This window comes from Amphibalanus amphitrite, unplaced genomic scaffold (assembly GCF_019059575.1).
Source record: "Amphibalanus amphitrite isolate SeventyFive unplaced genomic scaffold, NRLGWU_Aamphi_draft 000496F_arrow, whole genome shotgun sequence".
Taxonomy (NCBI): domain Eukaryota; kingdom Metazoa; phylum Arthropoda; class Thecostraca; order Balanomorpha; family Balanidae; genus Amphibalanus; species Amphibalanus amphitrite.
In genome coordinates this window covers 117,896-131,621 of record NW_024881990.1, presented here as the reverse complement: position 1 = coordinate 131,621, position 13,726 = coordinate 117,896, and the positions used below count along the sequence as shown (strand labels likewise).

Genomic DNA, 13,726 nt, shown 5'->3' with positions numbered 1-13,726 from the left:
GCTCAAGTTCTTGTGGTTGCATCTCCTAGCGGGAAACGTCGGATGGTTGTGGACTACGCCCAGACCATCAATCGCTTCACGGAGCTGAATGCTTACCCGCTGCCAAGAATCAACGAACAGGTTGAAAAGATCGCTCAATACTCCTACTTCAGCACGATAGACCTGACCAGTGCCTATCACCAGATCCCCATCGATCCTGAAGATCGCAAGTACACAGCTTTCGAAGCTGATGGAAGACTCTTCGAATTCCTTCGTATCCCGTTCGGGGTCACTAATGGGGTCGCCTGTTTTCAGCAGATCCTCGACGATGTCATCCGAGCTGAGAACCTGCGCGACACATTTGCATACGTCGACGACGTGACCATCTGTGGTCGCACCAGAGAAGAACATGACAGGAACCTGGAGCGCTTCATCGACGCTGCAAAGAAGTTCTCGCTGACGATCAATCAAGAGAAGAGTCAGTATGGCAAGACATCCGTCAGGATCCTGGGGCATGTGGTGGAGAACCGGACGATTCGACCTGATCCAGAGCGACTTCGAGCCTTGATGGAGCTGCCGGTGCCCGAGGACGCGAAGGCACTGAAGCGAGCTGTAGGCATGCTCTCACACTACTCCAAGTGGGTGTCGTCCTTCTCCGAGAAGCTCCGGCCGCTGATCGACGGCGACTGCTTTCCCCTGTCGCCTGACGCGGTCGCGGCGTACCAGCGGTTGAAGGAAGACATCGGTGCTGCTACCATGTCAGCGATTGACGACTACGCTACCTTTGTGGTAGAGACGGACGCGTCTGATAATGCGATCGCAGCCACTCTTACTCAGAACGACAAGCCGGTCGCCTTCTTCTCGCGAACGTTAAACCCATCAGAACGCAAACAGGCATCCGTTGAGAAGGAGGCTGCAGCCATAGTCGAGTCAATTCGAAAGTGGCGGCATCTTCTGATTGGACGCCACTTCAAGCTCATCACAGATCAACGCTCGGTCTCCTTCATGTTCGACCGCGCGAGCAAAGGACGCATCAAGAACGACAAGATACTGCGTTGGCGTCTCGAGCTGGCGTGCATGAGCTTTGAGATCGTGTATCGTCCGGGGAAGTTCAACACAGTTCCCGACATGCTATCCAGGGCTGTCTGTGGCGCAACCACCACGGACACTGAAGATCTCATCCGATCTCTCCATGGACAACTCTGCCACCCTGGTGTAACGCGGTTGTGGCACTACCTCCGGTCGCGGAATGTGGCTTGTTCGGTGGATGATGTAAGGCGAGTCGTAACGCAGTGTAGAACCTGTGCACAGCACAAACCACGATTCGTCCATACCTCTAACACGCTTGTCAAGGCGACTAGAGTGTTTGAGCGATTGAGCGTTGACTTCAAGGGTCCCCTGCCATCAAACACTCAAAGAGCGTACATGTTTGTCGTGGTAGATGAATTCTCCCGCTTCCCGTTCGCTTTTCCTACTGCCGATACGTCTGCGGATTCGGCGATACAGTGTATGATGTCTCTGTTCACTATGTTTGGCACACCGGAGTTTGTACATTCCGATCAGGGCACCGCCTTCACGTCCTCTCGATTTAAGCAGTTTCTCCTACAGAACAGCATCGCCCAGAGCTTCTGTTCGGCATACAACGCCCCAGGCAACGGTCAAACCGAGCGTTACAACGGCATCATCTGGAAGTCTGTGTGCATGGCCTGTCACTCTGACAGCATCGACTTGAAAAACTGGGAAACCGTCCTCCCCCGGGCTCTGCACAGCGTTCGTTCGTTGCTATGCACAGCCACGAACCAGACGCCTCATGAACGATTCTTCAAACATCCTCGAAGGTCAATCAATGGTCAAGCTCTCCCTTCTTGGCTGGTGACATCAGACAGGGTACTGCTCCGTCGGTTCAACCGCGCCAGCAAGTACGAGCCTCTGGTGGATGAGGTCGATCTTCTGCACGTTACTCCCACGTACGCCAAGGTCCGACTGCCGAGTGGTCGTGAGCCGACTGTCTCTATCCGTCATCTCTCGCCCATGGGAGGTGAGAGCGCTGGGGAGCACTGCCAGATGGGTGATCATCGATCGAGTGACACAGACGTGCCTCCTATTGACTCGCCCTGTGACCCTGTGTGTCCCGCTGAGCGTGGCGACTCGTCTGATGCTGTGTCCGTCTCTGCACCGGATGTTCATGATGTACCTCCCGAGATCTCGCCTGACTGTCCTGATACCACTGTAACGAATTTGGATCGGCCTCTGCGAAGGTCAACCAGGGTGAAGCAGGTGCCTGTTCGATTAATGGACTATCAGATGTGTAAGCCGTGACAGGCGAGCGTTTTGACATGGTGTGGCGAGGAGTTTGTCTTTGTGTTAGTGTTGCTGAGCGTAGTTTTGGCACGCTCAGTCTTGAGGGACGGTGAATGTTGTATATTTATGTTGTTGCATGTGCAGGCTGTGGCATGGTGTTGCATGTGCTTTGCATGGTTTATGAGCCTAATGCTTGGTTCCCTGTTTTCCAGCAATGTTGTGAATAAAAGCCTTCATTGAGGTTCATCGTTCATTACAGAACTGCAGCACTGGCAAAGCACTTTCAAAATCAAAATGTTTTGAAGAATCAATGTGGCCAGTCTGCCACCAGGCACTAGCCTATCAAATAACCAGTGTGCCTCACCGTGTGGATTTCCGAAGCCCATGATGATATTATACATTTATTTCTCGTAAGGATGGTGGCAAACTTTCTTGAACTGGAATGCATGGAATGGTTTTGTGTTTTGGCTCACTTTCTATATCATGGTCTGGTGCAGCATTGCGGATCCCCTTTCCTGATTCCTCTCAATGATTTTGACTAAGTTGAGCCCGTTGAGGCCATGGGGCTGCAGCCTGCAATTGAATCCAATTTGATATGATTGTGATCCTTAGCCTGCGCCCCATAGAGGAGGGGAAGTGGGAACGGGCCCATGTACTTTTTCGTAGATATCTCCTTAACAGCTGGAGATATCACCAGCAAACATTCAGGACCCCTCCAGGCATCTATTTTACACATTGTGACCAAATTTTTTCAGGGGCTATGGCAATTTGGCCACAAATGACATCAGAATGACCGATGACGTCAATGATACTAATTGCATACGCTAACATTGATTTAACAGCTGACTACCCTGGTCCCTGAGTATAACAGCAAAAGCTTTTTCAGTCTCAGTCAGGCATTTCAATTTCTTGATTTCAGTCTACTTGCAAGTTGCATATTCTGAGTGTATTGTCATCGTCAGAATTTGAATTATCAAAAAGCTTGAATTTCAACTAATCTAGCCTTATTGGAAGCCATTGCCAAGGTCGTATAAAATTACGTAGGTTACTGTTTACCATAGTGCTCTAGCCTCTTAGCAAAAATAAAAGTAATAAATTGTGTGAAAATATTAAAATAAAATAAAATAAACCCGAAAACCCCTCAACTCACACGACCACAAACAGAGAAAGGCAAATTATTATTAGGAAACACGTGCGCCATAAAAGCAGCTTTCCTTGTGCTTCCATATCAGGTAAAATTTTGGGAGAGTATGCTTATTTACCTTCACGCCACGGAAGATCAGAATCTCGAGGATCACGAGCGCTGAATATCGCAAGGCCATATAACAGAATTTCGTAACACCACCACTTGGCCTTGACACCACCATTAAAGCTATCTGGCTCTCAACACCGTAGACGAGCATTCTTGATCATCTTCCCCAACCGCAACTGCAGGACGTAGGTACTACATAGAATGCCGCTAATTTCATCTAGGGCTAATTTCATGATACTAGCCAATGAACAGACATACTTGTGTCCTCTCGTCTTTACTCAAACAATGTCGCTACCTCTATTCACCCCCCCCCCCCACAGACACTCGCAGGCAGGCAGAGACGTCTCCGATGGTAGGTGATGTACCTTTATTCGTGTCACCATGAGTCCCTCTCACACTCCTTTCACAATCAGGGCAGCAAATTCGATCACGTTCCGATGTGCTCTATGCAGATAAAACACTCCATCACAACACTCGCACACAATCTCACACACGCAGAGACACAGACAGACAGACGCACCGAGACGGAGAGGTTTTGCCGCGCCGGGTCGTCACTTCCATCCCGAGCTCGCAGCTACCGCGGGCCGCCCGACCCCACCGCGCGCCCGAGCCATAGGCAGCCGGGGCGACCGCACCCAGGCCGCCGGCCGTACCCCACCCACCCACCATACGCACCTATGGAATGTTAAAACATTGTCAAAATCGGCGCACATACCGGCGGCCGTGCGCTCGCGCGCGCGCGCGCCCTATCGGCCACTGAACACAAGTCGAGATGACTAGCAAAAATAACCACATGACTAGTGCGACACAAACGGGCGCTACCGGCCGCGGGTCGGGCGCGCGCGTCTTCGAGACAGACCTACCACTAGGAGAGCCGGAGGGAGGGGGCGGAGCGAGGCGCGGAGACGGAGAGCGAGAGCGGGGGAAAGACAGGAGGAGCGCGGCGGCCGCAGCAGTATCGTAATGCCCCGCTCCCGGACGGCTGTGGCGCCGGCCGGCCGACGCAGGCAGCGCGGCGGACGGCGAACTTACCCACTACACGCGCGACACTCGTACCGAAGGCGGCGGGCGGCGGCGGGCGGGCGGCACGCGGCGCTGCAGAGCCCCTCACAGACATCCCTCACACGCACACACACACACACACACAAACCTCCCACCGGCGGACACGCGCACCCTCTATAATTTATAACAATATGGTAACAAAAGAGGTCCGAGTGGGACGCCGGCGCGGCCCGGGCGGCCGACAGCTCGGCGTCCCCTCACATCACACGGCCTGCCGGTCCGCGCCGCCGGCAGCACGCGCGCCGACAGACAAACAGACAGACAGACAGACATACAGACCGACCGGCACGGGTGCCGGGTGCTCGCGAGCCGGCCGCCGCTCCTCGGTTTTCTCAACTAAAACCGGGCGGCAGGCCACGCCGACTAAACCATTCCAGTAGCAAAATACGGACTTCATTAACGGTGCGTCAGGTACTGCGGGCCTCTCGGCCACAGCTGGCAGCCCGCCGAGCGCCGAGTACCAAAAAATAAACCTCTGCCGGCGACACACCACACAACACACAACGGGCGGCGCCGCGCGCGCCGGGCGGCCGGCCGCGCACACAGACGGACACGCACACATACATACGACGGCAGCGGCAGCAACGGCGGCGGCGGCGGCGGCAGCGGCCTCACAGACCAGGGCAGTACGGTTGCACTGTGGCGGCCGGCCCGACCAGACCAGTCTCTGGCGGCGGCTGGCGCCGGTTCTCTCTCCACCAATCCTCACTCGGTTTCCACGGATCACTCGACGTTCACTCTCACTCACACCGTTGCGTTCGCGCGGCGAGCGGCGAAGTATGCACAGAATGATAGCGTCCGATCGGGGCGGCTGGCGGCGGCCGCCCGCCGGCGCGCGGGCGAGGGTGATGCCGCCTCGGCGTTTGTACTGGTGGGGCGGTCCGGAGAGGGCCGCGCTCCGTCCGCGCGCGGGAGGCCGTCTCAGGGCGCCGGCAGCCGACCGCAATCTGAAACAGCAGCAGCACAAATATCAGCAAGGGCCGTACAATACGTCAGCACTGGTGCCGAAGAAATACCCCAAGACAAAACACTACTGCCCCGAGGCTCAAGAAACTAGACTGCCATCCGGCATTTATGACTGAAATTAGTTGTGTACTTTTTTAAAATATACAAATCGAAATCATGCAATCCCGATTAGTAACGCTACTTCTCATTTCTGGTTGCTATCAGGTAGCAGCCCAGCATTGCATAACATTCTTACGGTTGCAAAATAAAAGCACTACCGGTGTGCTCGCGATCTGATTGCTGACCATCAACCATGTAAAAGTCCATCAGAAGACTCCCATCCGGCATCCCCGTCCCTACTCACGTCTGCGCGCATGCAGCATCTCGATGAGGAGGGAGGTGGCTCGGTTGTGATCGTTCTGGTCGTGTTTCTGATACAGATAATCCTCCCCTCGCAGAGCCAGGTCCCGCAGTTCGGGCAGCAGAGCCATCAGCCGCTGGTACTTGCCCTGGAGAGAGATGGGTGTTAGTGGTCGCCAGACACAGCACATCGGTCAGGGGAAGGTGGAAAGGTGGGAGCAAGCGCGAGCATCCGCCAAGAGTTACGCTGCTGAATGCATTAGAAAAGGGTACCATTTGCAAGTTGACGCACACTAACGCTCCCTAAAAGCAGATACCACTACATACCAATGGCAGTGGTAATGACCAACATCATAGAAGAGGTCAGAAAAGAAATCGACATTGAGTCAGCTCGGCCATTCGGAGTCCAATACCAAAACCACCAAAGCTTTGAGGCCCTTCAAGACATGAGCGACCACCAGCATCCCTCCCCCGTTCCGTCCCGCACTCCCGTCAGTCTCTCACCTGAATATCGGGGTGGACAGCGGCGCAGTAGTCCATGTGCGCCTGCTTGACCTGGTCCTGGGCCTGCTGCACGTGCCGCCGGTTACCCAGCGTCTGTAGGTCTGCGGTACCAGCGCAGAGCAGAAGGGGCAAAGGTCAGTGTGTGTGAGATGACAGGAGAGCGTTGGCAGAGGCATCACTGGGGAAAATACGTTTAATCACAGATAACAGTAGAACAGATAATCATAGATAACAGTAGAACTGTGGTTTAATGCATAGCATAGTGAGCCATAGTGAAATACACACCTACCAAACGTGAGATTCGACGCAATATTCAACTGAAGTTAGTGTTACAGACTTTTCAAGTGCTAGGCATTCTGATATCAAATACACTAGCGGTAGATAGCGGCATGCTACTACCGGGCGGCGGCACGCTACTCACTGGGGTCGAGCAGCAGGACGAATTTGAGGCAGATGTAGTCGGACACGTCGAAGCTGAGCTCCTGCAGCCGGGCGGTGACGTCGTTGAGCTGCGGCACCAGCTCGGACATGCCGAACAGGCTGAGGGTGAGCAGGTCGAACTTCTGGCCGTTGGGCAGTGTGGTGCTGTCGGGCAGGTTGTTGTGCAGCCGCTGGTGGATGTGGTCCAGGATCATGATAACTGACCAGGTGGCCTGCAGCAGCTTCATCTGATCCTCCACCTGCCGGAAACAGAGAGCAAACGTCATGCGGCGCACGGGCGACGGTACTGCCACCAGCGGCGGGCGGCACAACCAGCAGTTGGCGCTAGCGGCCGTAGATGGCGGGGCTACGAATGGTGTAAAAGTGTGGTAACGCAATCGCTGACACACACGCTGTGCACGGACACCGTTATTTCGACTGGCGTTTAGCGATTGCGACACGCTTACAGGCAATTCCCATTTCATAACTACAAACATGGGTTAGACAATACCTGAACAGGTAAAACTCGTGTAACCTAACGCGCAGTACCACATAAAGTTCAGCGTTTGCTGTCAAACGGTAAACCAGTCGCCGCTCAGTGTAACCTCTCTCTTTCTCGACCGAGTTTTGCAACGTCTATCGATGTCAGCGCACACTTTTACTCGGCTGAATAGCGGGCCTGCACCGCTGACCCGCGCTGCCGCGGCAGGTTTCATCAGCCGAGGAGGCCGCTCGCCGCGCGCACACTGCGCTAACCTCCCCACAGCCCGAGAGACCCTCTGGAGCACCCAGCGGCGCAGGCCAAACGTCCAGCGAACAACATTGTCGGGGAAATATCACAGCAATGTCTCTAATACGCCGAGGCCCTGGTCAGCCATGATAGACGCCATGTTCATCAAAGACCTCATCTCAACTGAAAGTGGTTTCTCGTGTCACTTTACCAAACAGTTTCATCATAAGTCTAACTGGACTAACTAGCGCGCTATAGTTGAGCGCACGTTTTCTCCTCTCATGAGCCGCCCGAAGACAGACGTGAGACCCTGCAGACAGGCCTAATGAGCGCCGGTCTCTAACAGCATGAACTCGTGACCAATAGCCGCCCGGTGGAAGGCAGGGTTGTCGGCGCGTGGCTGGGTCAGGGCGCGAGCCGCGACTGCTGCCCTGACCGGACCGACCAGCGACCGGTACCTGCCACTTTCCAGCCGCACGCGCTCCCCGCCACAGCGCCCGCAGGCACGGCCCAACCAACCGCCCAGCCCGGCGCGGGGAGTTGCAGAATTCAAACGACACGCGGCGCGTTACGAAATACCTACGCCCACTCGAGTAACTGTCACCGGTAAATTCAGCTGTCGCAAAACTGGTTACACGTAATCAAATTAATTTATCGTGCAGGATCGAAAGTCCAACATATCACGAATGTGCCAGGAATGCTAAATGCATGTTGCATAACGAAGTGTTTGAGGCGGCCAAACGCAAAACCAATTCAGCGAAATGTGAAATAGAGTGCTCGGATAAGAGCTGCCTCAGTTCCATACCCATTTCGGGATAACGCCCAAGCATAAGCATGCAAAGGCACCCATTTCACTCGCAGTTATTACGAATGATTTCTTCATATGCGGTGATGATAGACGTAGACGTGGTAAGGACCAGTGTATATGTTACAGTTAGTATGCGAAATCCGTTAGTTTGCAACGCAACTAGTTTCGTTGCAAACTACCTGACCGGCCAGGTAGTTTGCAACGAAACTAGTTCCGTTGCAAACTAACTGATCGTCCAGTTAGTTTGCAAACTAACTAGTTAGGACGCAAACTACCTAGTTACTTTGCAACGGAACTAGGTATGTTGCAACGGAACTAGTTGTAATGCGAAATCGACGAGGCAGTGGCTCTATTTGTAGGTTATTAAACTTTTATGTAAATTTTAGCAACGGTTGTTAAAACAAAGCTGTGCTTTTCTGACGGGTGACACTAGACATAAGACGGGTGGTCACATTTAGGATAGAAACAGTGAATTAACCGGATTCGACTACATAACGTTACGATCACTGGCGGATCCAGAGGGGGGGGGGGGGCAAAATCGCTCCGCCATCCACGCAGCGCCCGAAAGCGACAAATATTTACTTATTTTGAGAACTAAACGAAAACTGAACAACTTTTATAATCAAATACTTGTGTTAGATTGCATAGCCGTGTGAAAGGATTGGAATCAAAATCCGAAAGGTTTTTGGAAAACTTTTGGGATTATGTCTCCCGCAACGTTTAAGACCATCTTTCTGGAACCGCCAGTGATCACCATAAATGTGTAGACATAACCCGCGCCCCACTGGGGGGGGGGGCTATTCATAGCCCCCCCTCCCGTTTTTCTGCAATAACTTCTAAACCGCTTGACGCATCGCCGCCAAACTTTCAGTAGGTACCTTCGGCTGCATCAATTTGACACCTTGTGTCAAAATTTGAACTTCGTATCTATCATAGGTCAGCCGGAAATGACGTCAGAGTGACGTCATGTTCGATTTTCAAAATTTTCAAAATTTTGTTAGCTTTGAAAATTATACATATTAAAATCTAAAATTTGTTTTTATCTTTTTTCAAAAACTTTTGGACTTTTCGAAAAAAAACGGAATAAATATGATAGAACACATGCTTATGACTTACTCTAGCAAGTTTTAGCCAGATATCTTCAAAAATGGCCAAGTTATACGCATTAGGTATAGCAAAAATTTCACAATGTTAAATTTTCAAATCAATTTTTCTGTACCAATTTGGCATCGTACACCAATATAAACAGCACCATCGTGTTCCTGAGCTCAAACTGCATCCGATAGACATGTTTTTGTTGAAAAATTTCAACTTTAAAATTTGACCTTTTTTGACCTGAAAGTGACCTGACCTCAGCTATATTCAGATGAAAATGGCCTCAACTGACACAGGCGACACCGAATTCGAAATCTATGGCCTAAACGGATCATAAAACATGGGTCATGTGAGCGACTTATGACATAAGATTTCCGTGACCTATGATGACCTGACCCTGACCTGAAAATCAAAGTACAAGTTTGGTACCCTCAGAGCATCTAAAGCATCTGTTCACGAGTGTGTAAACCAAAAATCAGCCTGATCTGACTTGTAAGACGGCAGTCACAGAGCCGAAAAGGTGAACAAGCCAAATATCGATAATGTTTACTTTGACCTGACCTGTGACGATATCGGTGACCTCGAGGTCAATGAAATTTGGTTTCACTCAACAGTTTTTCCGGGGCTATTAGATGCCGTTTGAATTTTGACGATCGGCTTAGTAGTTTCGGAGTAAGGAGTTACCGAATGACCCCCCCCCCAGTAGGGCGTGTTATACAGCACATTACACAGACCCCAGTGGGGCGCGGGATAAGCGGAAAGTAAAGGTTCTGCTGCCGATTTCGGAATATTCCATAACCGAGTCGCTGACGAGCTCCTACCTCCACAACCGATCAGTCTGTGACGCAACCTGCCCTTTGATCATTGGCTGTTACCGAATGACCCGGCACCGCTAGGTCACCTGGCTAGGCAAGTCGCAGTAGGAGTCGGCCGGTGAGACAGATTCTTGATCGCACGCTTACCCCGGATCACGGGACAATATGGGACAATACAGTTCAGTTCTGTTCTGTGCGGCGGCGGTGGTGACTGGTGTTAGTGGGTGTCTAAAAAAAAAGAAGCGTAAAATGTCCCCCGGAACTGCCCCTCCTCTGGATCCGCCAGTGATCGTCACATTATGTAGTCGAAACTGTTTCAATTTTCATCCATAAATGTGACCACTCGTCCTACACGTATGTCTAGTGTCACCCGTTAGAAAAACACAGCTTTGTTTTAACAACCGCTGCTAAAATTTACGTAAAAGATGAATTATAAACGACAGATAGAGCCACTGCCTCGTCGATTTCGCATTACAACTAGTTCCGTTGCAACACACCTAGTTCCGTTGCAAAGTAACTAGGTAGTTTGCATCCTAACTAGTTAGTTTGCAAACTAACTGGACGGTCAGTTAGTTTGCAACGGAACTAGTTTCGTTGCAAACTACCTGGCCGGTCAGGTAGTTTGCAACGAAACTAGTTGCGTTGCAAACTAACGGATTTCGCATACTAACTGTAACATATATAAATATATAAATAGTAAGGACTACCATAAACTGCTGTGCTGCCGTCTCGTGGGTCTGGAATCCAGCCGTCTAGGACCGCTATGTAAGCCAGTCAGACCGGGCCGCATGACACGGGAGCCGAACGGCCTGGAGATGACGACACACGGCTGACGGCGACAGCCGGTCCTCTCCACTTCTCTCCACTCCACTTCAATCTATCCCCTTCGCTCCACCGCGACCCGCAGAGACGGCGGCGGCGCGTTTCGCAATGCGGCGGCGAGGCGGCGGTCGGTAGCGGCGCAGTTCTGAGACTGTCATGGCAGGGCCATACGCTCCTCACGTCACAGTCATGGTCCTCAGCTTATGAGAGGGTCCCAGAGGCGTGCATAGGGATCCGAGCAGCTCTCGTAGCGCTCGGCCGCGCCTCAGGGGGCCTGGGGCTGCTCCGGCCGGCCGACCACTCGGTCGGGCCGTGACACAAGACGACCGCACCGCCGCACTTTCACTCGCAGCCAAGGCCACCGCTGCCACCGCCGCCGCCGCCGCCGCCACCGCCGCCGTCGTCGCAGCATCGAGCCCGAGCTTTTTTTTGTCGCGACTGGGGTCCATTTTTTGCGCGCGCGGAGGGGCGGAGTGGCCCGTCCTCCAGACGGCCGGTCTGTATTGTCTGCGCCACTGAGAAACTGGGCCGAGACGGGGCCAGCCACGTGGACGGGCCGGCCACAAAGGGGCGCCGTAGACGGACGGAAGCGGAGCCTGTGGCCCGGCTCCGACGGCCAGTCTGCGACATAAAGCGTCGCTGGAAGTCACCTGGCCACACCTGGTCACACCAGCCCGGCCCTGTGCCTGAGAACAGGGCGCCGACGGAGCCACCGTCTCAAGGGATACAATACAGCGCGGCGGCAGAGCGGCTCACTCCGGGCATTGTGACGGCTCTCAGTAAATCTGACGCCAGTCGGCAGGGCTGGCTTTGCGCCGGCTCGCTACCATCGGAGTGAGCCGGGTGACCCACTCCCGGTCCAACCAGGGAACGCTGAGAGACCCTCAGCGACAACGACAGACTAAAACTCCCAGTGGGCCGCTACCACCGTCGTCGGTCGCAGCACTGAGCGCCCAGGCGGCCGCCGACCAGGAAACCCGGCAAGTCTGCGCCCAGTTTTCCAGTTTGGGACATGAATATTGCAGACAGCCCAGCGGGAAAACGGACGGCACGCCGTTAGGTTGACTGGGACGGAGCGGGACAGCGAGGAAATACCGTTAGGAGTGTGCGACGCTACGGATAGGCGCTGTAGTTCGGAATCAGGACGGCTCTGGTTGGAACGAGCCAATGCCGCCGGGTTTGTCTTGAATGATTCGCAGTGGATCGTAAATTGAATGTTCGAGTGCAGGAAACCCACAATAAACGATGGAAAATGCAATTTGCATGCAGAAATGCAATACACTATACAGTGATCAGACTAAAACGAAGAACAAGAAACAAAGAACAGACAAAGGAACGCGACAAAGAAGAAATTGCATGGCATGGTTGCTCAGCATGTCACGCGCAACAATACTTGTGTTGCGGCCAGTAAACTATTTCGAACAAACTAGCTATCGCAGTGTGACGAACAAAGCCTGTGCAACAAAGCGGGACGAACAAGCTGAAGGAGTCAGTCCCCGCAGCAGGCATGCGCGGCACACACCTAGCGGCGCTGTCACAACGCTTGAGGACTCTTCCACGCTACAACGCGGAAACAGTCCAACTTTTGAAAGCGCCGCACGGTGTCTGCAACACTAAAACCGCACGGTTCGCTAATTAAACGCTATGTAACGGCATGCAGGGTGCCTGCATTGTTCCATTAGCGACACAGCGCAGGCAAGTTTTGTTTCAGAGGAATTTCTTCCGATGCATTGTTCAAACGTCGAAGAAAGCTTCCCAGCCGCACCTGTCGCACGCCAAAAGCGGGCCTGAGCACCTGGAGTGAGTTGTCGGCATTCCGTGAGGCATGCTGTCGAGCCTTCGCGGGCTCTGCTAACGCTGGCTCTTCTGAGGGCGTTGACCGGCCGAATGACGCGTCCCGCCATGACCGGTGCGTAGTGCAACGACCTGCACGCCTGCAAAGGTCAGCGTGCGTCGACCCCGGCGCAGAATCACGCACCGATCGGTCGCAGCCTGAAGGGGCGACCGACATCCGACGGACCGCTACGATTGAACGCACCAGCCCGGCAACAGGTCGGAACACACAGAACAAACGCCTAACTGGCCGCGCCGCAACTTTTCCGGACCGACGGGGAAGACGCCGACTTCCGTCGCGCCACAATGGGTTGCGTGTGTGCAAAGGCGGCGGGGCAGCCGACTGAGCTGTCCCGACGGGGGGCCGCCGCTGCGAGAGCCGGGATTATACACAGAGTCCGAAAACGGGACCCAATTTAGTTGCTAGGGCGGACATAATCTCACTTTAAGGCAGACAGACATATAATCTCAGACTTAGCAGGCGCTGAGTTGAGATCACTGGGGCAGAAGCCATCCGTCCGCAGGAGATAGGCTATCAACAGACGAACACCGCCAGAAAACCGCCGGTCCCTCAGTAACACCCTACCCCTTTCTCCCTACCCATCACCATCCACCACTACGCACTCTCCCCCTCCCCACGTCCTGTCCTCCCCTCGACGCCTGCTCCAGCCGTCTGCAGCGGCCTCTGACGACATCGACCGCCGCCCTGCAGCCGCGACTGGGCGACCCACATGGTGCAGACGTCATTATGCGTGACCCCGTTGGAGCGCGGCGCCGCTGCGGGCTCGCTGACGCAACCG

The 13,726-nt window shown here is 53.6% G+C and overlaps 1 protein-coding gene across 8 annotated transcripts in view; it reads right to left on the bottom strand.

The window, feature by feature from the left end:
• Nucleotides 1-3,880: 3,880 nt before the first annotated feature.
• The window catches only part of LOC122392671 (nuclear hormone receptor FTZ-F1-like), a 68,102-nt gene continuing 58,256 nt past the window's right edge, over nt 3,881-13,726 (bottom strand). For 5 of the 8 annotated variants that reach the window (XM_043387802.1, XM_043387805.1, XM_043387801.1 and 2 more), the window contains 4 exons: nt 6,825-7,083; nt 6,404-6,513; nt 5,904-6,048; nt 3,881-5,541 (listed from right to left, as the gene is read on the bottom strand). In XM_043387802.1, the coding sequence (XP_043243737.1) occupies nt 5,516-5,541; nt 5,904-6,048; nt 6,404-6,513; nt 6,825-7,083 (540 nt within the window). In that variant the 3' untranslated portion in view covers nt 3,881-5,515. The remainder of the gene's footprint in view (nt 5,542-5,903; nt 6,049-6,403; nt 6,514-6,824; nt 7,084-13,726) is intronic. The other 3 variants (XM_043387806.1, XM_043387807.1, XM_043387800.1) reach the window with 1 other exon arrangement.